The 22,050-nt window shown below is 46.0% G+C and overlaps 1 protein-coding gene across 1 annotated transcript in view; it reads left to right on the top strand.

Annotated features, from left to right (window-relative positions):
• Positions 1–1,145: 1,145 nt before the first annotated feature.
• Positions 1,146–22,050, top strand: part of GRIN2B (glutamate ionotropic receptor NMDA type subunit 2B) — a gene marked incomplete at both ends in the record, with an annotated part of 169,090 nt that continues 148,185 nt past the window's right edge. The window contains one exon of the mRNA XM_082483631.1: positions 1,146–1,556. Within this exon, the coding sequence (XP_082339757.1) occupies positions 1,146–1,556 (411 nt within the window). The remainder of the gene's footprint in view (positions 1,557–22,050) is intronic.

Here is a 22,050-nt window from a genome sequence, read left to right as displayed (position 1 = left end):
TGCTGTCGGGGTGGTGGGCAGACAGGGGGACGCTGCTCTATTTTTGTCCCCAGACCGGGGGGGGTCGGATACTTACACTGCACAGGTGCTGCAAGGATTAATTTGTTAGTGCTTGTAAAATGCCTTGAGGATGAAAAGTGCTGTGGAAATGCAAACTATTATTAAAAGGAGACTGAATAAAGAGCTAGGAACAATCCTGCAGGGAATAGTCCTGCTCAGGCAGGGGCTGGAGAGATGACCTCATCGGGTTTTTCCATTTCTACTGTTATGATTACAAAATAAAGTGGACATGTTGAGGGAAAAGACCAGAATAACATCCTTGGCTGTAGTAGCTGAGGGTGAATCTTTGTAAGCTCTGTGGGTCTTTCTGCTTCTGGACAAAAATAGCTGTCATATGGGCTTGGAGGGAATGTCTTCCCCACAATACACTGATCCAGTTTTGGCCCCGACCACTGGGAAATTTTGTGTTCCTGGCTTTTTAAAAAGAAATGAAACTTGTACGTGTGAAAGGCATATGGCTGATTGTACTATGGACTGGAGCTGTGTGTGTCCTGGTGGTAGGAAGGTTGTATGCAATGGATACACATATACATCCAGTGGCTTTGCCCATTTGTCCTCACTTTATTCTGGAAGGGACTATTCTGAGGAAGTAAAAGGGAATCCTTATCTGCCTGATCCCTTCAGCTTCCATGCCTCCAGCAGAAGGCCAAACTGATCACAAGCACCAGTAATTCCTTTGTGTTGAGGGCGAGCACTTAGACATGGGCTTGACATAAGCAATTAGTTTCACAAAGACAGCTGATCAGCCATCAAAGGACAATTCTCTATCAATTTTGACTTGGGTCTCAGAGTGACATGGGACCTGAGAGATGACATGATCCCATCTTCTGCTGACAGCTGTTCTCTGAAGTGACTCCAAACTCTGAAGTAGAGGCTGGACTGGTCTGACCCCCCCGACTTTAACAGAGCCCTGAATGTAGCCACAGTGCTGGGCATCGGGCAAGAAGGACTGGTGGGAGGAGGAAGATCAATGGATCTGCCTTGAAGGCCGAGTGCATGATTGACTTGTCAATTAATCACTTTCTCTTACTTTCCCCCTTTCCTTTTTTTTTTCCTTCCTTGCTCAGGGAGTGTAAGAGCCGAAGATGAGGCCCAGGGTGGAGTGCTACTCTCCAAGGTTTTGGCTGGTGCTGGCAGTCCTCGCGACAACGGGGAGCGGGGCCCATGCCCAGAAAAGCCACCCGAGCATTGGCATTGCGGTCATCCTGGTGGGGACCTCGGACGAAGTGGCCATCAAAGATGCCCACGAGAAAGATGACTTCCACCACCTCTCAGTGGTGCCTCGGGTGGAGCTGGTGGCCATGAATGAGACAGATCCCAAGAGCATCATCACCCGCATCTGTGACCTCATGTCAGACCGGAAGATTCAAGGGGTGGTATTCGCTGATGACACAGACCAGGAAGCCATTGCCCAGATCCTGGACTTCATCTCTGCCCAGACCCTCACTCCCATCCTGGGCATCCATGGAGGCTCCTCTATGATCATGGCAGATAAGGTAAATTTGAGCTTCCTTCTATTGCAGACCTGCAGATCGAAACTTAAAACAGAAATATCTTATTCTGTGATCCTCAGGTGTAGTCTCATGGGGCCGAAGGGTTGGGGGATTAGAGAGTCTCAGATTCAAAGAGAGATTAAAAGAGCTAACTGTGTGTAGCACTGCTGAGAAGAGCCTATTAATCATGTGGAATTATCTGCAACAGAGAAAAACCAAGGAGGGAAAGAAGCAGGTACGAGAGAGCTGCAAAAGAATCAGCCCTTTTCTTCTTCCTTAGTAATGGTATAGAGCCCCTGACAATTGTGATTTTTTTTTTTTAAAAAAGGTTTTGTTTTTCCCTGTGTTTTATCTTTGAAGAGCCAAGGATGGTAGCTTGGGTTTTTCCTGCATGCAGCTGGAGGACATTGTGGTATTTTCAGGGACATTTAATACAGCTCTTACATCTTAATTGGAAAATAATTGAATCTTTAATAAAGCCATCCTCTCTCAGAAGTGTTCATTAGCTCCTGAAGTTAAATAGGTGTTAGCTTAAGCAACTAACCAGTCTGAACCAGTCCAGCTAAGTCTTTCTTTTTTTCCACTGCACTACTTTATTCCTTCATATCACTGACATTTCACTGTTTTCCCAGGCCCCAGCCAGTCTTCTGGGGAATTACTACGCAAACAATCCTTCCCACTGCTAGCTTTGAACAGGGCACGAGGGAGAGGAAGCAGCATCTCTGGCCAGCTGATAACTCTCAGCTTAGGGGAGCCTCCGTGGGATGCAGCTAGACCTGATACAAGTCTTTCCCTGGCAGGAACAGGGGACTCAGCAATTCACACTGGACTGTGCATCTGGCCAGATGGGGTGGCTAACAGTGGCCCCTGGGCTGCTGTGGGCCAGTGGGAATACCTGAGAGAAGTGAACTGTCCTTTTCCCCTTAGTGCCAGACAGAGTCGGGGCCAAGCCCTTTATTGAGAAGACCCTCTTGACCACACTGTGCATCGCAAAGAAGTAAATAGAGCCATAAGCCAACAGCCTTTTACAGGTCACTCTTAAGTGAATTTGAAACATTTAACTAGGCAGAATTGGGTCTAATGGAACGAAGGGGGGGGGGGAATTAAGCTGGCCACTGTGGCAGCTTCTCCTCAGAAAGAGATCTAGTGGGCTGAGAAATCCAGGTACTTTATGTTTTATTTACCTTGTAAATAAATATACCAGTTCAGGTTATTGTAGGTGAGTAGATGGGAATAAATTAATCAGAAATTCTTTTCTCACTCTTTGACCAACCGTTCAGTTTCCAAATAACATACAGTTAATATGCAGTGTTATTTTCTCGTATCAGCCTTTGAACTAAAGTAGTCACTGAATAAAACAATCACAGCCCATTTTTTTTCTTTCCCTCGAATAGTTGCACATGTGCTAAAGTCATTCTGCCCTATTCCACCCACAGTAAAGCTTTTGTGTCTTGGAGGATAGTCAGGCAACAATGCTGCATCTCTATGCTCTCCTGCCTGCTGTGTTGCATGGTTATCAATGTCTGTGCAAAAGAGGTCTGAAGCATTACTCGAGTGCTGTGTTTCACACTTACGGTGGCATTTTACATCCTCTTTGAACACACGTAAGTGTTACTGATGCCAGACCTCCTAAACACTGGGAAAAGGTCCTTGTGACTTTGAACATGGCAGGCCAAATTCTGATTTCAGATTCCCGCAGTGTAAATCCAGCACAGCCCCATTGCCTTTGGCAGGATTAGATCAGATTTACGCTGCTGTAATTCAAAGAGAAATTTGGCCTATTGAACTTTGCAAAGATTTTTCTTTCTACCTATCTCTAGTCTCTCCTTGGGAAGGCAGCATCTCCTGCGACTGCCCTGTGTACCCCACTGCCTCAGTTCTAAGGAGCGTTCTGGTGGGCAAGCAGCCCACAGGGAGCTCAAAGGTGGAAGTCTTATGAACGGAGAACTCCGTTTTATTCAGCTCCTTTTTTTTTTTTTTTTTTTTTTTGTAGTTTTGCAGACAGGAGAAGCAGGTTACATACAAAGATCTGCAGTTTTAGGAAAGGCCAGGATTTCTTTTAAACATAAATTGAAAAAGCTGACCTTTACAGCTTCTGATTCACAGGTGTGTAATCTTTAATGGATAATATTTATTTGATGAATTGAATTAAAATATGTTGGAGAGTAAATACATTGATATTCTACTAAAAATACTGAAGGCAGCCTGGTAAGTCCTTAAACAATCCGTTTTCCACAGAGGGTCTTGACAGAGGCTTTGCTTTTAGTGACTCTTAGTCATGTTCTTTGCAGATGAGTTGTGTGGCTGGGGTTTGATCCTGCAGGCATGGATTGCTTCTTTCAGCATCCCCTCAACGCCCGCAGCAGTCAGCTGTGATTGAACTTGCTCAGCATTTGACAGGTTCAGACCTGCACTTATGGCTTTGTTATGCTCCCTGTGTGTTTGTGATTAGCAGCGCCAATGCAAACCTAAAGAATGCTATAAACCACTAACAACTTGGTGTGACAGATAAGCCCCCTTCTCTGGAGGTTAATGCAAAAAACAACTCCACAGTCAAACCTTCCCCGGTGTAGCATGTGAAATTCTGTTTCACCTTCAATGAGGGTTTAACAAGTGTGTCTGGGAGGAAATTTGGGTCCACGTGTAAAAAGGGCTTTGTAATATATTGTGAAGCTGATAAATTGAGACACGAAAGGGCAGGCAAAAAAAAAAAAGGAAAAAAAAAAGATGTCAAACCTGAATTTTCATTTCTCCTGTATATATAGACAGAAATATTGTATAATGTGCACCATAGGCTGGTTTCATCTCAGTTAATGTGCATCTGGAAGTTTGCTACCTGCCAGCTGGAGGTCTTGGCATCGTTACAATCAGCAGGGAAGGAGGCACCACCTGAGGACAATTCACCCCACCCACCTCAGGGTGCAGTGAAATGCTCGCAGGATTGTCCTGTCTCCCCACTGATTACTGATGAAGGCTGTACCCTGAGTTGCTCGTGATGCCTCAAGTTAACTGCCACGAATCCTGCCCTAGGTGTAACATAGCAGGTGGAGGTATGTTGCTGAAAGTGTAACATCTGGATTTCCTGATTGTTTTGTTCAAACTCATGCTCTTTAATATTGCATTTGATTAGATTTTGAAGATAATGTTTACATCTTCTTTCCTGTGTTTTACCTTTTTCCTCTGAAAAAAAAGTATATAGGAATCTGCATATGTTTTTGCTGTTTCTATCCTCTGTGCTCACATCTCTAATTCCACCTGTTTAGCTGTTATAATGTGTTACATTTAATCTCTGCCTAATTTGGCATCAGAAGGAAATGACCAGATGATCTGTGTGCACACTGCGATCTGGGTTTAGTTCCAGGAAAACGGTGAAGCACAGACACAAGATGTGCCTCACTTCAGCTCTGGAGAGGCCGCTTTGCCGAGGCAGAGTCTTGCCATAGCCAGTTCAGTCCCTTTAGTCTCTGACGAATGTGCCAGCAGTGACGCCAAACAGCATGAGGTGCAACAGTCATTTTGTCGGGGCTGGGTGGCCTGGGAGTGATGGCTGAGGGGGTCCAATAGCCCCTGGGGTAGCTCCTCTCAGAGGAGCAAGCCTTGCAGCTGTAGGGCGGGGTAGAAGAGTGATTGCACTGCTTCAGCCCTACAAGGAAGCACCTGGTCCTTGTTTTGGTGCTGACACCTTGGAAAGGGGCTAGGACAATAGCGTCATCTCTTCTGGACCTCTGATGAGAAAAGGAATTGCACCGATCGCTGTTGATCTGTGTTTAATCTGGAATAGATGAGAGGGAGAGGAGAGAAATGTGCACCACCACTAATGCTAGGTTCTTGTGATCCAAGAACTTTACTTGCGGGAGTTCTCTGGTCTCTTCAGTTTGCCTGAAGTTGCTGCAGTGACCTTTCTTTTTATAGCTTTGTGTTGCCTGATCTTAAACATTAGTTTGCATTGTCCGGAGGACTGCAATGCACTCGTGACTGGTGAGCATATCTGCTCCCATTCCAGTGTTTAAAATAATTTCTTCTTTCCCCCAAGTTGTTTTGAAAGCAGAAATTCAATCCTATCACAGTGTGGAAATAGCTGATGGATGAGGATGCTCTGTGTTAGGAGACTGATGGTGGAAAGAAACCTTCAAGGCTGCAAACCAAGCTTCAGTTCAGATAAAGCACACAAACCAATATCTTGTGTTTGCAGACCTGAGACTGGAAATCTGGGCTGGACTTTTCTTCATTATATTTTCAATATTACCTAAAATCACTTCTGCCCAGAACTAGAAGGTAAAAGAGCAGTCACAAAAAAGGAAATAACAATAACAATGTACATTTATAGGTACCTTAAGAGAAGCGTGAATGGGCGTTCAGATTTAGGACACTTGCTGTACTGGAAAAGATTTAGCTTCTTGCCTAAAAAATGACCGCACCATTTGGCTGACTGGTCTGTTTTGTAATGATAGACTATTTATTTTTTTAAAATAACAGAAAAAGTCAACTTGGCGATAATGAAAGCAGAAAAGGTAAGAGCAGAATATGCGTTGGGTTCTTTTATAGCACAGCTGGTGACCATCATTTTTGGTGGAACTGTCCCTCGCTATTTCTCCACAGTCACATTATTTTGCCAAAGCTTCTTGTCCTGTGCGGCTTTATAGTAACACAATGGTGCACAGGCAGCACCAAGGAAAAATATTGGAAGAAGAGGATGATTATGTTTTCCCAGCTGAAAATCATTCTCCTCTATCTCTACATCCCTTGCTATTTTATCCAGGGCTTGCCTGCGCAGGATAGCCATACTGATGGAAATTAAATGGTAGGAAAGAATGATCTATTAAATTGGGCTGTGCCTGTAATAAAATCTGTAAACAAGCGGTGTGAAACTAACCTGAAATCTAAAATATGTGATCCGTTCTATGCCAGATTCTCCTTCCTTTTCTCACACAGCGTAGAGCTGACTTTTCTGCTACTCCCTCCACTACCTTGCTCTTTTTTCCCTGTTCACGCCAAAGCTGCAATTCCTCCTCTGCCTTTCCATCCCCTCTTCATAACTCTCTGTCCCTTTTCTTTTTGTTTTCTTTAAGGGTTTCCAAGACATGTTGTCTCTCTCTTTCAATGCTGAAGGTTGCTGTGATCACTCTGTGCCTGGGCTGTGCTGCTGCAGCAATGATATTCTTTGGTATTTTGGTGGGGAGTAGTGGAGGCTCGGACAAGAGGTGTAAAGCACCAGGGAAGAAAACTAGCTGCCAGGAAGAGTGCAGCAAAGCGATGCTGTGGGTACAGGGAAGCCAAAACTAGTTGGATAAGCTGAGCACCTAGATACACACTGAAACCAGGACAAAGTCAAAGACACTGGGACAGTGCTGCTAAAAGCAGAACATCTGTAATTAAAAGGAAAGCACTTTCACTCTCAGGTTTCCAAAGGTTAAATAATAGAGATGCATGGGGAATGCAAACCTCATTTTTTGGATGTAAATTTGTTTCTTTTCCATTAGGGATAATATCTGAAATTTGTAGAGCCCTTGTGTGAAGGAAATTCAGTAAAAACGAAACCAAAAGAAAAATTTCCTCTTGAGTGGATTATATGAACTGAAGCGAAACCCAAACAAAATGTTACGGGGGGAGGTTGAGGGGGGTGGGGGAGAAGACACATTTTGATGTCCAATGTTGAAAGAGTATGGTTCAATGTTGTTAGAAGATTTCTATCCCTTTTTTCCCTCCCAAGTGAAATTACATGTAGTTCATGTAATTTCACAAAGCATTTTTGTTTCTCTGAAACTGAATTTCATAATAGTAATAGTTGAAATGTTTCTTAGACTAATCTAGTGATTAGCAAATACGAGTTTGATTTTAAAAAATAAAAAAAAATATCAGCAGTTTCCCTTCAAGCTTTTAATAATTTTATTGAGGACATAATTAATATATTTCTGCTTTTTGTACTCAGTTTCCTTTTGCTGCCAAATGAAAACTCTGTGTAGCTCACAAATAATGAACTAAATATCATGTGTCCTCAAACTACAAGTCTGCTGCAAAAGTTGGGGGGGGAGGAGAAAGGTAGGTCACAGAGATACAGAGAATAAAAGCCGGTATTGTATGCCAATGTTGCTTTTCCCTTGAGTATACACATGTAATAACAGGCCAGGTGTAATTTATGTTTACATCTGTAATTTATGTTTACATCTGTGTCTAATCTGTCCATATAAAATTACATTTTTTCATACAAAGAAAGGGAATATAGGTAGTGTATTTCTGTGGAGTTTAATTAACATGTGAGAATTTCCATAGAAATTTTTTTATTACTTTACAAATAAATTCCATCATTTAAAATCCCTCACATATTAAGAAACCTGGAAATGAACTTTTAAGAGCTTTAACCTCTCCCCAGGGCCATTAAATCCTTCAATGTTAACTCTCATTTTCTAAACAAGAGCTCAAGTACTCTTGTCAATATTATTTCAATGAAAAAAAAATTACTTTTCAAATAAATGTATTGTTTCTTTTATTAAAAATCCTATTAAAATAGTCTGCTTTTTAATTTTTAAGGTTTCCCTCTACTTTATCTCCCATTTGCTTGAGAGGAACTCCATTGCAAGGCCTTCACTTTTTTGGGGGTATTGTTTTCAAGAGTCACAAAAACACTATGGAGTTTATTTTTGTTTTGTCACTTAAAAAAACAAAAACAAACAAAAAAAGAAATCCTCTTTTTTAAAAAAAAAAACCCCAAAATATTTTACAGAAACATAACTTTCCCTGAAATAGCCCCATCACTTTCTGCCCCCCTAATAATTTCTACTGCATGCACTTCATATCTGCCCTGAGCCTTGGAAGTCCAGAGCTTTGGACACCTGAAGCTTGAAGGCGTCATCTGAGCGTGAGTGTCACAGGGTTTGGAAGGAGAAAACCTGGAGGGACCCTGGTGAGGCTCACACCCTGCCGAGGTGCCCTGGGGCGCTCTGGGGCAGTGGCAGTGCTGGAGCAGGGGTAGGATGCTGAAGGGGAAGACAATTACACGGAGGCACGGATGCCTTCCCTTGGCAGAAGTTGTCCCAGACAACAAACACCGAGCAAAACTGAAGTCTGATTCCTTTACATCAGCCTTTTGTAGCTATTTATAAGCTGCTTTATTTTGGGTCATAGAATTCTTCTTCCCGGAGTACTGAGTGTTAGTTTTCTTCAGTTGTTATAGTGATGTTTTCTTTCGAGTGACGGAAGACCTTTCCTTGCCTAGCTCTGAACGCAACCCCTGCAACCTACCTGAGGGGAAGAGAAGCTGAATTAACCTCTTTCCTACTAATGTTTAAATGCAGTGTTACCATTATCCACTTGGAAATAGAAGTATTGAAATATCTGTGAGTAAAAGGTTGATTTCCACCCAGCTTGGACCTGCCAAGTAATGGGGCTTTTGTGAACAAGTTAGTTCTTCCTAGATTTCTAACCTTGATTTTCACACTGATAATATTTAGGTAAATCTCCAAATCTGTGAGCACTTACCTAAAGAAAATCTGTGAGCTTGATGCGATCTGACCTACAGTTATTTATAATCATTGTTATAAATCGTTAAAACCCCTTTCTTCAAAACAAAAAATCTCAACAAAAAAGTATTAAATCAATTTGTGCCATCCCCAGCCGGACAAGGAGATTAGTTTCTTCATTCTGGAGCAGGCAGTCCTTTATTACAACCCCAAGCGGTTACTTGTCTCACAAAATCTAAATTAATTACACTCAAATTTGTCCCTACCCTAAACTGGCCTCAAAATGAAATTGAAAACACAGAGTGTGAAATTGCCCGATGCTGCTGCTTTAGATCCGCGTGTCATTCCCCAGTAACCGCGGGACAGAGAGAAACAATTCTTTCCAGGGAATCTCTTATTCTCTTTGCTTTTTATTTGCCTCATAACCAAGTTTGGAGGGGATGGATTATGAAGGAAGTTAAGGGAATTACATATACATAGGCTGGAAAAAAAAAAAACAGGGTACAGAGAAAGATATAATTGTAGTCTGTGACTCTGTTAAGGGTCTGGAGGAACTGGTATATGAAGAAAGACTGAAACAGCTATACGTTTGTATTGTAGATTGGCTGAATAATGAGTCAGGGTATGATTTATATATGCAGTGAATAGAGGTAGACTAAGATTAGAGAAAATGATACTTAGTGTAGCTGCCAGAAGTAGAAGTAGGAGCGACAGGATAAAGCTGAGAAAAGATATTAAATGATATATTATGATATGTCAAATGATAATATTAAATGATATATATATGTATCAAGAAAAAAAGTTCAGACACTGAGTTTTATTAGGATGTGCTCTAGTCTCCTTAGGGAAGAGTGTGGAAACCATGTTGCTTTAGCTGTTTTCAAGCAGGACTGAAATAAGCACTGGAGAATGTCTTACATAGCTAGAGTGGAGCAGAAAGAGGATGAACAAGATGAGAGACAGAAAAACTCCTGAATCTAGGACGGGGAGGGGGGGGAGAAAGGGAGTAAGTTCTGACACTTACTGAAAAAAAAAAGCACCAAACCCTAAAGGCTCTCTTGGGGCAATTTTTCTCTGTGCTTTGGCAATAGCTTGTAGCTGTGTATCTAAGGTTCCTGATAATAACAATAAATGTATGTTTCAGAGGAAGGGGGGAAGAAGAAATGAAGGACATGGAGAGTGTAAAGGTGGGCAGGAAAAAAGCGAAAAAGGTAGGCACACAGAGTGAGGAGAGCTGATCTAAAGAGTGCCAGCAGTATCAAGCAGGTCTAGTAGACCCGAGTCCTCACTGCAGCTCTGCTATAAAACATGACTTTAAGACAGTTGCTCAACTTCTGTATACAGCAATTTGCCCTTTGCAAGAAGACCATAACAATGTTTTTGTAAAGTATTTTGAGCTCTACAAAAGGCAAAGGCTACCTAATTGCTAGGGAGCAATTAATGGATTTTTCTAGCTGAAGTAAGTACAATGCTTGATATGAAAATCTGGACTCTGGGAGGAGAAGCTGTAACCCCCATTAGAGGTGGTTGAATAGCTGCGGCATGCAGGAGAGCTTATTGTATGCAGTGCTGATAGTACTGTCTATTGTAAGCTTGCCCAGCATTCTCCATTATAAGATCCTCTTGGGGGTTTCCTGTAACTTTGCCAGACTATGCCTGTTTGAGCAAGGTTTCCTATGCCAGGTGTGCGCCTCAAGCTGATTGATTTATTTCGCTATTTATTTGGAAAATAAAACAGCTCTCTCTGAAAAAGTGGTACAGGAAAATATGTGATTTACCTGTGTTGCAAGTGCTGGCATGTTTTCCTCCAGAGGTTCTGCCTGACCACCACAGGTCCTCAGAGCAAAGGCAGAGGTCTGGAGGGGGTGTCTAGCAGTGGAGGACTTTTAACCAGAAATGTGCTTTTGCTGCCACTGCATGGATTGCCCCACGTTTGGCCTTGGTATAAGCATGAGAAGCTGCATACGTGCAGCAGAGTGTTTTTAGATGTTCGCCACATATCTTGAAACGATCTTGTCCCTGCAAACTGTGCTTCAAAACTCTACCTGGATCTGAGTGCTGCACAGGCCGTGCTGGGGCTGGAGCTCTCCTGTGGGATCCAGCCAGGAGAAATATACTGTGCAGCAGGGGAATCTGGGCTGGAACGTGACAGTGAACATCACATGCAGGGTGGGATGAGGAGCCAGTGCAGAGGGAGGGGATCTGCAAGAGATCCTGAAATGAGGAGGTGGGCAGCAGGGCTGGAAAAGGGTGGGAAGCAGGAGATGGGGAACAGGAAAAGGCAGAGAGGGAGAGAGGAGAGAGGAGGAGGTGTGCCTGCGCAGGTGATGCTGCCTGGCTTGCCATGAGAGCAAGAGCTGGGGAGCAGGGGGGTGGCAGAACTGCTGAGCAAACAAGACGTGGGGTGTGAAATGGGAAAGCCAGTTGGGTGGAAACTGGGTGAGGAGGGCAGGCAGGGGCTGAGGCAGGGCTCAGGGCAGTGATGCTTTCCCTGCGAGCATTGCCCCCCACCATCGCTCGGACAGAAATATTCCCTCCCCGCTCTGCACCGAGCCACAAAGGGAGCCAGAAATGGATCCTGCGGGGAGGATGGGGGCACTGGCATCAGTGCTTCCCCATGGGGGAAGGCCAGCGGGTCTCCCAAAGCGTGCCTGGGGCTGGCTTGGCTGTGCGCCCCACCCCACCCCCACCCCCCCCCCCACCCCCCCCCCCCGCCTTTAGCTAGCATGTCCTGTGCTGGGGCCTCAGACCTGGTGGGGAGAGGGAAAAGCTCCTGGGAGGGGGTGATGAGCCCCCCCTGCAGCTTCCACCAGCTGCCTGCCTCGGGGCCAGCATGGCCACTGCCAAGCCTCTGCGCTGGAGGGGACAAGCAGGAGCCATTAGGAGGATGCTCTGTGGTAGAGATGTCGGATCCTCCAGGTGTGTACTCGTGCAGCGCAGCACTTTGTCCGGCTCCCGCTTGGGCGCTTGCTTGGCTGCTCGCTTTCTGCGGAGGCAGAACTGTGTCCTTACCCCCCTCCCCGGCTTGCGGCGCCACTACGGAGGTGCGGGGTGAAGAGCCACACGGCGTGGCCCTGCCGTGGGGCTGGGCAGCGTGTCCACCGGGCTGCCAGCCTTGCTGGGTCTCAAATCCTGCTCCACGCCTGCCCCCCTTCCCTTCCCCTCCTCTCCCTTCTCCCGATTCCCTTCCGCTCACCCTCTCCCGTCTGTCACTCTACCAGTTTCTTAATTATTGTTTGCACTGTGCTTTGAAAATGCAGTGTGCTGTATAAATGTTAAGTGTTTTTATTATTATTATTATTATTATTTCTCCTTTTTCATTTGCATCCCTCGCCCTCTCTTCTCTCGCTATTGTGGCTTCCAGAGAGAACGTGTGGGCTTACATTATTTATAGCTCTGTGAGAGTAATTACAGAAATGATTTAATTACTCAGTTAATACCGTTCTCCACATCACCAGCTTGACAAGCTGGTGATCCTCTCACCGCAGCCGAACATTCAGTCTAGCGCTGTCTATACCACGTCATGGATGAGCGGGTACGGGGAGGCGAAGCTTGGGGAAAGGTTTTTGACTGCCTCGCATGTCGCTGGTTACTCCCCCTGGGCTAAGGGATGAGGCTGCTGGGGCCGCCGAGACCTGGCCAGGGGCAATGTGTGGTGTCACCTCAGCTGGGGCAGAGCTGCCGGTGAGGATGTGTGCGGTGAGGGTTCGTGGCTCGTGCCTGATGGGGGCGTTCCCCCTGACACAAACCTACTTGAGCTGAAGTTTCAGTGTTCAGTGTGCTGTGGTAGCCAGCTCTTCACATTCATCAAAGGCCAGAGATCTGGGAGGGTTTATTATCTTAACTTCTGTTTAAGCCTAGCAAGTCATAGGGTTCACACACCCTGCATGGGGCCGAGTGTGAGGTAAAATTACTAACGCTAGAAATATTCTTCCTTGAAAGTGGCCACACGTAGCTCTGACCCTCTTGAAATAAATGAGTTTTCCTTCTGAAGGGGATGGCCTCTTCTTGCTGAGACTCCTCTCATTGGAAATACAGTGTTTCCATCACTCCAGTTCACGAAGGCTTGTGGGGAGCAGGGAATCTCCCGTTGCTGGTGCAGTATGGAAGGAGGTTGAGAGAGGAGACTACACACTTTCCCTCAGGGGACGCGCAGAGCCGATGGTTACCAATACCTTTCAGTTATCTACTAGAGACAGTTAAAAAAAAAACCTACAAACCTATTGAGCTTAGCAGAAATGTAAGGAAGACAATCCTCTTCTGAACATACTGTAGATAAAAAGGAGGGGGTCAATGGATTCTTAACAAAGGAGACAGTCGCTCGGGAAGTGGAGAGAGAGGCTCTTGTTGGATACTGGCACATTTGTTGGATAACGGTGTACGGAGAGAGCATCTCTCACAAGTGCCTGCCTTGCATGCCTCCGAGTTGCCTGGCTCCATTTGAGCTCCTTCATGGCTCCTGTCTTTGGGCTGTGGGCCAGGCTCAGCCTGTTCCTCGGCGCGGCAGGGCTGGGTGGGTGGTGGGAGGTTTGGGAACAGGTGGCATCAGGGCTGGTGGAGTGGAGCGCCTTTTCCACGCGGCGCTGCCTGCCAAGCTGCCAGGCGCAGGACACCTGGTATCTGAATGGGCTCTGCCCACCTCCCAGGAAATGGTGGTGATCGAAGAAGTAGGCTAAAGTGTTTTGAGTGTGAGGAGTGATTATAGGTGCCTTTTTGGGGTTTTTTTGACATCCAACATGAGACAGGTTAAGGCAGTCCAGACTTGAAAAAATGCATTTGAAAAAATCCACCTTCTGAAAGTTGGTCCTTTCATGTTGTATCTGTGAATAGACACCCAGAGTCCTTTGCTGCTTTTGCAAATCCACACTAGAGGCTTTTTTCTCTTTTTTTTTCCCCCAACATGAAAATGAATTTTATGACCTGACATTGGAACAGCTTGTTGAGAAGACAGAGTGAGTGGAAGGGTGATGGAACAAGTAATTTTGCCAGCTCCCAAATGAATGAATCCTGTTTTCAGTGGATTCACATCTCATGGTTAATTGACTCTCTAACTGAATTATAGACTAAGACTGTAATGTGAGCTCAGCCCTTAGTAGACACCAGAGAGTCTACAGAGGAGAGAACTTGAGCTGGGTGAAGAGATTTCAGAAGAGCTGAACTCATCTTTCCCTCAGTGGTTAGGACTGGGGGCATTTAAAAGGTCTCATTTCTCCACCCACCGCCCTGTTGCAATGTAGAATATGTACAGTCCAAATAAGTGGGTGTGCCCATAGCTGCTTCAGTTTTTCAAGAGCTGGCTACACCTCCTGGAGCCTACCATAATCCCATTTCCCCCAGGTCTCCTATTGCTTTTCTCCCATTTTCCACTGTGTCTTTTATACCTGCTGGCTAGGCAAAAGAGAGATGTACCGTGTGTGTAAGGGCTGCCCACTATAGGCATGCTGCCAGGTCAGGATGAAGTTTATTTGATTGCCTACTGAGCCTTTGCCTGTGAGTGGGTGAATCATACACGCTGCTGTGGGGCCAGACAAAGGCTTAGGGACTGCATGCAGTTGAGGGCTGTATTTTGTACAGCACTGTAAGAATTTAATTCTCCTTGAGTCCTCTGCCCCTTTGTCAAATCAGGTGGAAATTGGCCAGCAGGTTCAAGAGTTACTGGGAAGCCTGACTCACATACACACAAACACACACATATTAGGTTTGCAAGAGCCTTGTTTCCTAAAGAAAGCAAGCTAAAAATGCACACAGAAGGTGGGCAAAGCCTTGCGTCGGAGTGTCTTGGGAGCTGAGATTTCTGCGCAAGTGACCCGTGCACAGTACGTCCCAAACATGCTTGCAGTGTGCTTGCCCTCTCTGACACACGCTCCCGCGGTGACTCACTCTGATTCACCCCAGCACGGTCCTGCTCTGTGATTCGCACAGACGAGCGTGTAATGCGAGCGGCGCTGTCTCTCGGGGTTGGATGTTCGGTTCACACTTGTGCTCAGCACACATGTGTGCACTCTGTGACTCACGCTACCGCACCGTGGTGGCTTGGATCGCAGCAGCAAATGAGACATAGTCATGAACAGGCACTTGCTCAGTGTCGCGTGCTCCTATCAGTTAGCTTTTGAAGAAGAACATGGCGCGAGGCTTGAAGATTTTAATATTTCTATCAAAACCCAGACCTCTTGAGAAAAGAAATTAGCCTGATGACAGCAGCAGTAATTGGATTATTCCATTGGTATCCTCTGTGGAAGAGGAGGGCACGTGCCTTTAACTATATTCTCAATGCAGAGACTTAAAAATTACACTTAAAATGTGAATTGCACCTTGGTTTTCTTCATAACTGACAAGCAGACATCTGTTTTCTGTCCCACTTTTTTCTGCTTTTGGGCTGGCTGAGCTTTTTGTCTAGCCTTATTCTTAGCCTTGTGGCTACAACAAACTGTAGTGGTTTAGGTTCCTCAAGTGGCACTGAAGGAGATCAGGGCATACCCTAACCGGCGGGTGCCTTGGGTGGGCTGAGGGGGGAGTCAGCCTGAAGGTGAAAACAAGGGAGTGTGTATCCCTTGATCTAGAGGAGGGGGTGTGCTGAAAAAGCTGAACCCCTGGGAAGGGGAGAGACAGGAAGGTCTGAAAGGCGTAATGAGATGAAATGCAGGGCAGGGAAGTGCTCAGCACACTTTGGACACGTCTCTGAGCAGCGAGTCCTCCTTGGCTCTGCAGGCTAATCGCCTGCAATTGCAGTCTGAGCACTGAAATCATTTATAATGGGACTGACACAGTTTTGGAGTATGTGTGTGCCTGAAGGAGACAGCACTGCTGAGGTGGAAGGAGATAGGGAGGAACTGGACAGAGGATGAACCAGCCAGCCTGCTCTTTATGCTAGTTTTGATAATCTGACAGACTCCCCAAACTCATGCGGCCTCCTTCTCTTTTGTTTTAAAAGTCTCTGATTATCTTTTGGTAATCTTTTTATTATTTGGAATCTGCCAGGTGAATTTTGCTGGGCTTTGGGCACATCCAAATGCTTGATACAGCCATTACCTGGCCAGAGAGGTAATTTTGTTTGCTAGTCAGTTGGTTCCTTAATTTAGATTTAATAAGTCACTTTGTGCTCCATTAATTAGGCCTTCATGCAAAATGTTTAATGCCAAAGTGTGTTTGCCTGCAGATGGTGGAACAACTTCATTTAGGGAACGGCTGGAGACCTCACTGGGCTCTGCTGTGCTGTTCCTTGTGCCCATGGTCCATTGTCCCCCAATGAGCCATGCTGCCGTTAACCTTCGCTGTCTCCATGTCCTGGCGTGAGGCCATGGGGCTCATCTTCACCAGGGCTTGTCCCAGCCGTTCTCTCTGTCTGATCCCTCTGCCCTTGCCTGAGCTCCCTTGGAAGATTTTATGCGCACACGTGGATTTTAAGTTTCATCTGCTTAATTATTATAAACTGAAACTGTGGCTGGCAGCTTTCTCGCCAGAGGCAAAAACATGCTGTGGTGCTGACCACTGGGAGGAGAAATGGAGGTTGTGAGTGGCATTTGTCTCCTGCTGTGCTTAAGGCTACATTTCTATCTGACAGTGTCGCTCACTGGTCACTGTACTGGTCCAGCGGTGTGTTGCTCTATGTCTTGAGACGTGCCTGCAGTAATACTCAGTAATATACAATACAAGCTGTGGGGAAGCATTTTGTGCTTCCTGAGTGCCAGTAACCAGCCAGCAGCTCCTGCCGTGCCGCTGCTATAAAATACACAAATCTCTCAAATCATGCATTGATGGTTTTTTGTTTGGTAGTAGAGGAGTGAGTTTAGTTTTTCCATTTTCCCCTCTCCTGGTCTATTTTAGAGTGCAATACTAGGAAAAGGATTTTCTTGCTTGGCGTGTTTGGGTTTCTGTGGCCAGGGAGAAGTGGTTTTATATCAGAACGGGTAACAGCATGTAGAAGATGTGTGGCTGCTCTACGTAACCATGCCTATGCAGAAGCATGTCCTGTCCTCCTCCACACTGCATGCACCCCTGCTATCAAGGAAACCTTTTGGCCAAACGTTTTGCTGCTGTTTGATGAATAAGTTGGATAGGGAAATGAGCTGACAGGAGTAGGTTAGACACTTACGAGGTGACAAGGATCTTGTTGTGACAATCAATTTATCTCTTTGCACTTAAGAATCTGTAGGGGTTGGTCCTCTGGGAACTCATCTCCTGGGATTTGTTCCTTCAGTTACAAGGAGGGAACCTCCAGAGGATAAAGTCATATTCTGTTATTCCTTCCTTGCTGCTCACTTGGCCTTATTATTCTTCCTCCTGGTCCACCTCCATGTGCTAGCACCCTCTGAGGGGTAGCATCTGCAGAATGCGTGGGACTTCTTGTGGGGGCTGAGAAAAGGTGGCAGAACTGTGCCAGGGATAAGGAAAGGATGAGGAGACCTGCTGAATGGGGGTGTTCGACAAAAGGCAGCAGTGCAGAGGAAGGGCTTAGGGTACCTCAAGAGTGAGGGTGGAAGGAGGCGAGGGTGTGGGAAGAGGAGGTTTGACATAATGTTCAGAGTAATTCATAGACTAAAGCAGGCAGAAAGATTTCAGAGTGAGATCAGATAATTAATTAACAACTGCAGGAATGCATCTTCCTCTGTCAGCCAGCAATACGTGCATTGTGTGACTTCTAGTGAGTGTTATCTCTCCTGCTGCTCCTCTTGCCTACCCCATGGCCAAATGTGCTCAGCAGCCCTCAGCTCTCTTGCAAACATCCTGTATGTGCCTTCTCCAGGCAAGGACCAGAGGCTGGAGCTGCTAGTGGTTACTGCCACCCTGTATTGCGTTGCTACCTCCTTGGTGACATGTACTGCCATCCTGCACTGTCCCCATGTGGTTTGCCATGCCTTCCCAGTTTCTGCCTTGTCCTGGGAGGTCTTTGTAGAGGGCTTTAAAGAAAGGAGCAGGGCTCCAGTTGCCTTTTCTCCCCCTGTTGCCTAGGAGGCAGGATCTGGCCCCAGTGCTGGCGAGCACCAGGCTGGGGAGGGAAGGCAGTGCAGGGAGGAAGGAGTGACTCATTCTCCAGAAATGAAGCAAATGCACAAAAATGTGTCTGCACCTAAAGATGGGGGGGGAAAATACAACTTAAGACTCAAAAGGTTCACTTCAGTTGCCCAAGTAGCCCCAGAGGAAAAATCTTTGTTGCCAAATACTTTCCTTTCCACAGCCCCATTATTTTTTTTCCCCTTAGTATTTTCCCTTAATGGTTGAATCGTTTAACACCATATACAAAGTCGGATCTGGCCGCTCTGGGGCGATTCTGGGTTGCCATGGCAATGAGGCCTGTCTCTCCAAATTAGGACATTTTTCCTGCTGCCTTTTCTATGCGAGGCTTTCTCTCATCTCTTTCTCTCTTACTCTCCCTTGATGTCTGAAGTGCTGAGCGCTGCCTCCTCTCTCGCACGCTCCCTGAAAGGGATCAGACTTTGCCCGTCTGAATTAATTCCTCTGAAGCCCGTGCCAGCTTGGCGTGTGCTGGATCTGCGAGGACCAACTTTGTGCTCCTCAATGAACCTGCTGCAGGATGAGGGCGAGGAGGGGTAGGAGAGGTGTAAAGGTGGTGAGCTTAGCAGGGGATGGCAGTGTGTGACCGTGGCATGCTTATTCCCTGCTCGTTACACCATTGCCTCATCTCTGCCCAGCTGCAACCAGGACTGTCTGGAGCTGGGTGCTGGGGTGAGAGCTGTTTAGTTTAGAATATATCTTAGGACTAGAAAAGCTAGTGGAATAAACCTGGGGTGAACATAAAGGTACTGGCATGGACAAATGTGTTGGACAGCCTTGGCTCCCCAAGGTCCCATCCTCTATGGGGCAGGCACCTGCAGCAAGACTGTAGGAGTCATCTGTCTCTTGGGGCGTCATGCTGCTGGGCCTTGTCCCCGGAGATGCTGAGCTGTGCCTGGTACGTGTCAGTGCGCTGAAGCAGACAAGTGGCTTTACACCACTTCTGGACCTGTATATTCCCCTTGCTGGCTTGGGATTTGGCGTGTGAGACCCACCTCAGTTTATTCTGGCTGCTGACAGACTCCCAGGGCCCCTGTGGCAGCTGGGATTAGTCTGACACAGGAGTGCCCCCAGCCAAACTGTCTTCCCTGGGCTGTGCCTCCAACCCAAGGGAGCAGGAAGAGAAAGGAGTTGGCATAGGCAGCACTAGAAACTCGCAGAAATGGAGGCATGCCTGAAGTGGGCAGGTCCTGGTGGCTGAGTAATGTCAGGGGCTGGGAGCAGATCCGCTGTCCCAGAGGACTGTCATCATGACAGTGTGAGGTGATGCGTGGCAGAGCAGCACAGTCCATCGTTTCCTACCCATCAGTGCGGAAGAGAAAAGGTGATGTGATGAGGCTTCCTTCCTCATTCTTCCCCTGGCCAAATGGGTTACTACCCCAAGACCAGTTTTTAACCTTGTGGTATATTTTTAGACTTCCGTGTATAGCAGAGGGCAAAGAATCAGGAGAGAGCAAAAATAATGGACTGTGAATATTTGGAGTGGAGATGAAGGTGTAAATTTTGGTTGATAAGATGATTGGCCTCAAAGCCTGTTCTGTCCTGGCCATGGAACGGCATTGCTGCTTTTCAAAAAAGATGCTCTGGAGCTGGGGCAGTTGGCTGTGAAGTGAAGAGCATAGCAGAGTGATATGCCATGGCTGAAGTCCTTGGGCTCAATCCCAGGTGCTCTGTACCTTTGGCTGGTGTGGGATGGCAGTAATGTCCTGCTGGACTGATGGGGTGATCAGGCATGCTTTTTTTCTCCAGGAAGCCAAAAGTCGTGATTATGTTTAATGATGCAGCATTTAAATAAAAAGAGGTGGGTAGACTTGTAAATTGGTTTGACCCATAGTGGTAGGGAATTTGCTATGTTCTCCCAGCAGACTTAAAGTTGTCCAGAAAATGTTAATTTAGAAACCGTTTTGTAATGATGTGTGAACTGGCTTAGATCAAAAGCTGATTTAGCCCAGTATTCTGCATCCAACAGCAACTGATAGAGGATCAATTAGAGATACTTCCTTGGAATATTCTCCAAGCATCCCGTGACTTATGGCTTGGAACTTTCTAAGCTAGTCGGTGTATTTTTGTATTTAGTAGTGCTGGATGGGTTTTTCTTCTATATACTTACCCACATGCAAATTCTTGGCATTTACGAACCCATGCACGTTTTTAGCATCCGAGAGACATGGAGTTTCACCACTTAAGTGCTTATGGGGTGAAGATGTTCTTCTTTGTTGGAAACTTGCCACTTGGCATTCTCATTTGATATCCCCTCATTCTTTTACTGGAAAAAAGTAGCTAACCATTATTCCCTCTTCACCTTCTCTATCCAGCCCCTGAGCTTAGAAGTCCTTACCATATTCTTCCCTAGCTGTCACTTTTCTGCAGGAGAATTGTCATTTATTTAGTTGATTCTCAGGAAGACCTTTCCAGTTGTGTCATCCATTCTTACACCTTTTTTGCCTCTTCTGCATCGCTTTGGGGAAGGAATTCAACAGAGACTCTTCAGTGGAAACACTGAAGATCTGTAGACCGTGGATATTGCTTGCAGCATGTAACTGAGCTGGCCCTGACACAGATACAACACACCCTGTGCTGTCCTGAGGGATTTTCAGCTTTGTCCTCTGAGATGTGGGTAAGGTATGTAGGTGCCCATCACTATTTGAAGGGCAGTTACAAAGACAGTGGAGCCAAACAGTTCTTGGTAGTGCCAGACAGTGTAATGAAAAGCCATGGTAGCTCACTGGACATCAGGAAAATTTTTTTCAGTAAGAGGGTAGTGCAGTGCTGGAACAAGGGCCCTGAGGTCAGCCATAGATGACTGATCAGATCTGGTGTTGTTGATGGTCTCATCGCGAGGGGATCCTTCAAGGCCCCATCCTGCCAGCGTTTCTGTGATGCTAAGAAGTGGCATTAAGATGCCCCAGAAGTGATACGTGAGTCTGAGGTGCAGAAACTTTCTAAAATTGCTCTTATGGTACAGAAAGTCTTTGTGACTTTTTTTCCCTGCAATTTCAGTTTATATTGGCAGTGATCTAGTAGGTTTTTGTACCATTGCTGTGTCTCTCTAGTAAGCACACCGCAAGCTTTTGGGCTGTGATGCTGAGCAGGGAGGGGTTTAGCACTCTCTGACCCAGGAGCGGGTCCTGTATCTGTCCCTGGGAAGCTGCAACGTGCCAAATAGCTGCTGTAGAAGTGCCTCGATGTTACTGTCAGCCTCCCATCTGTGGCACGGCAGCGCTGCCTGCCCAGCTGCACGGGGATGCTTGAGCAGGCCCCCGCTAGCAGAGAGCAAGACATGGGACATGGCTTGGAGCGAGCTTGGTTTGCTGAGCAGAGCAGCAGCTGGGTCGCAGGGGGGGGATGCAGCAGAGGTCTTGTAGAAACAACTGACGCCTGAATCATTGCATGCCTGGGAGAGGGAAAAGCCAATTAAAACAACAATTAAAAAGAACAGACCAAAGCTCCTAAGACTTTCTGTAATTGCAACAGATGTATTTGAAGCTTCCTCAGGTGATGAGCAGGTTTTGGTGGCGTAAGCTGGAAAGATGGCTGAAAACTTAGATGTGCTGGGATGGGGAGGCAGGATGCTTCCCAAATACCAATTATGCTTCCTAAACTATCAGTAATTTCTTCTTCTAGTTGTTCCTGAAATATTCTGAAATTTGTCTTTCTTGTAATGCTGTTATTTCAGGTGCTTGCCTCTCTGGTGCCCTGTCTGGAATGCAGAGATAGCCTTAGCAGTTGGAACGTGCAGGATATAAAGGCTGAATTTCTAGTCACCTTGTTTTATGTCTGTCCTGACCCTAACTGCTTCTGGCCCCAGTGTCTTCGTTGCTGTGCTGCTCTTGTATCTTTATGACTTAAAGAATATTAAGAATGAAAATGAATGGGGAACAGAAAAAAGTGTCTGCACTTAACAAAATAGCAGTGGGGGGTGCGTGTATCTGGGAGAGGTTATTGTAGAAAGAATTTGTTCTGAAAGGGTATGGGGCTTGCAGAATGGAGGGGATTTCAAAGGCTTTGTTTAACATTAATAATGCTAA

This window comes from Vanellus vanellus, assembly GCF_965231255.1.
Source record: "Vanellus vanellus genome assembly, chromosome: 1".
Classification (NCBI taxonomy): domain Eukaryota; kingdom Metazoa; phylum Chordata; class Aves; order Charadriiformes; family Charadriidae; genus Vanellus; species Vanellus vanellus.
Note: the sequence above shows the minus strand (reverse complement) of the source record. Positions and strands in the feature narration are given on the sequence as shown.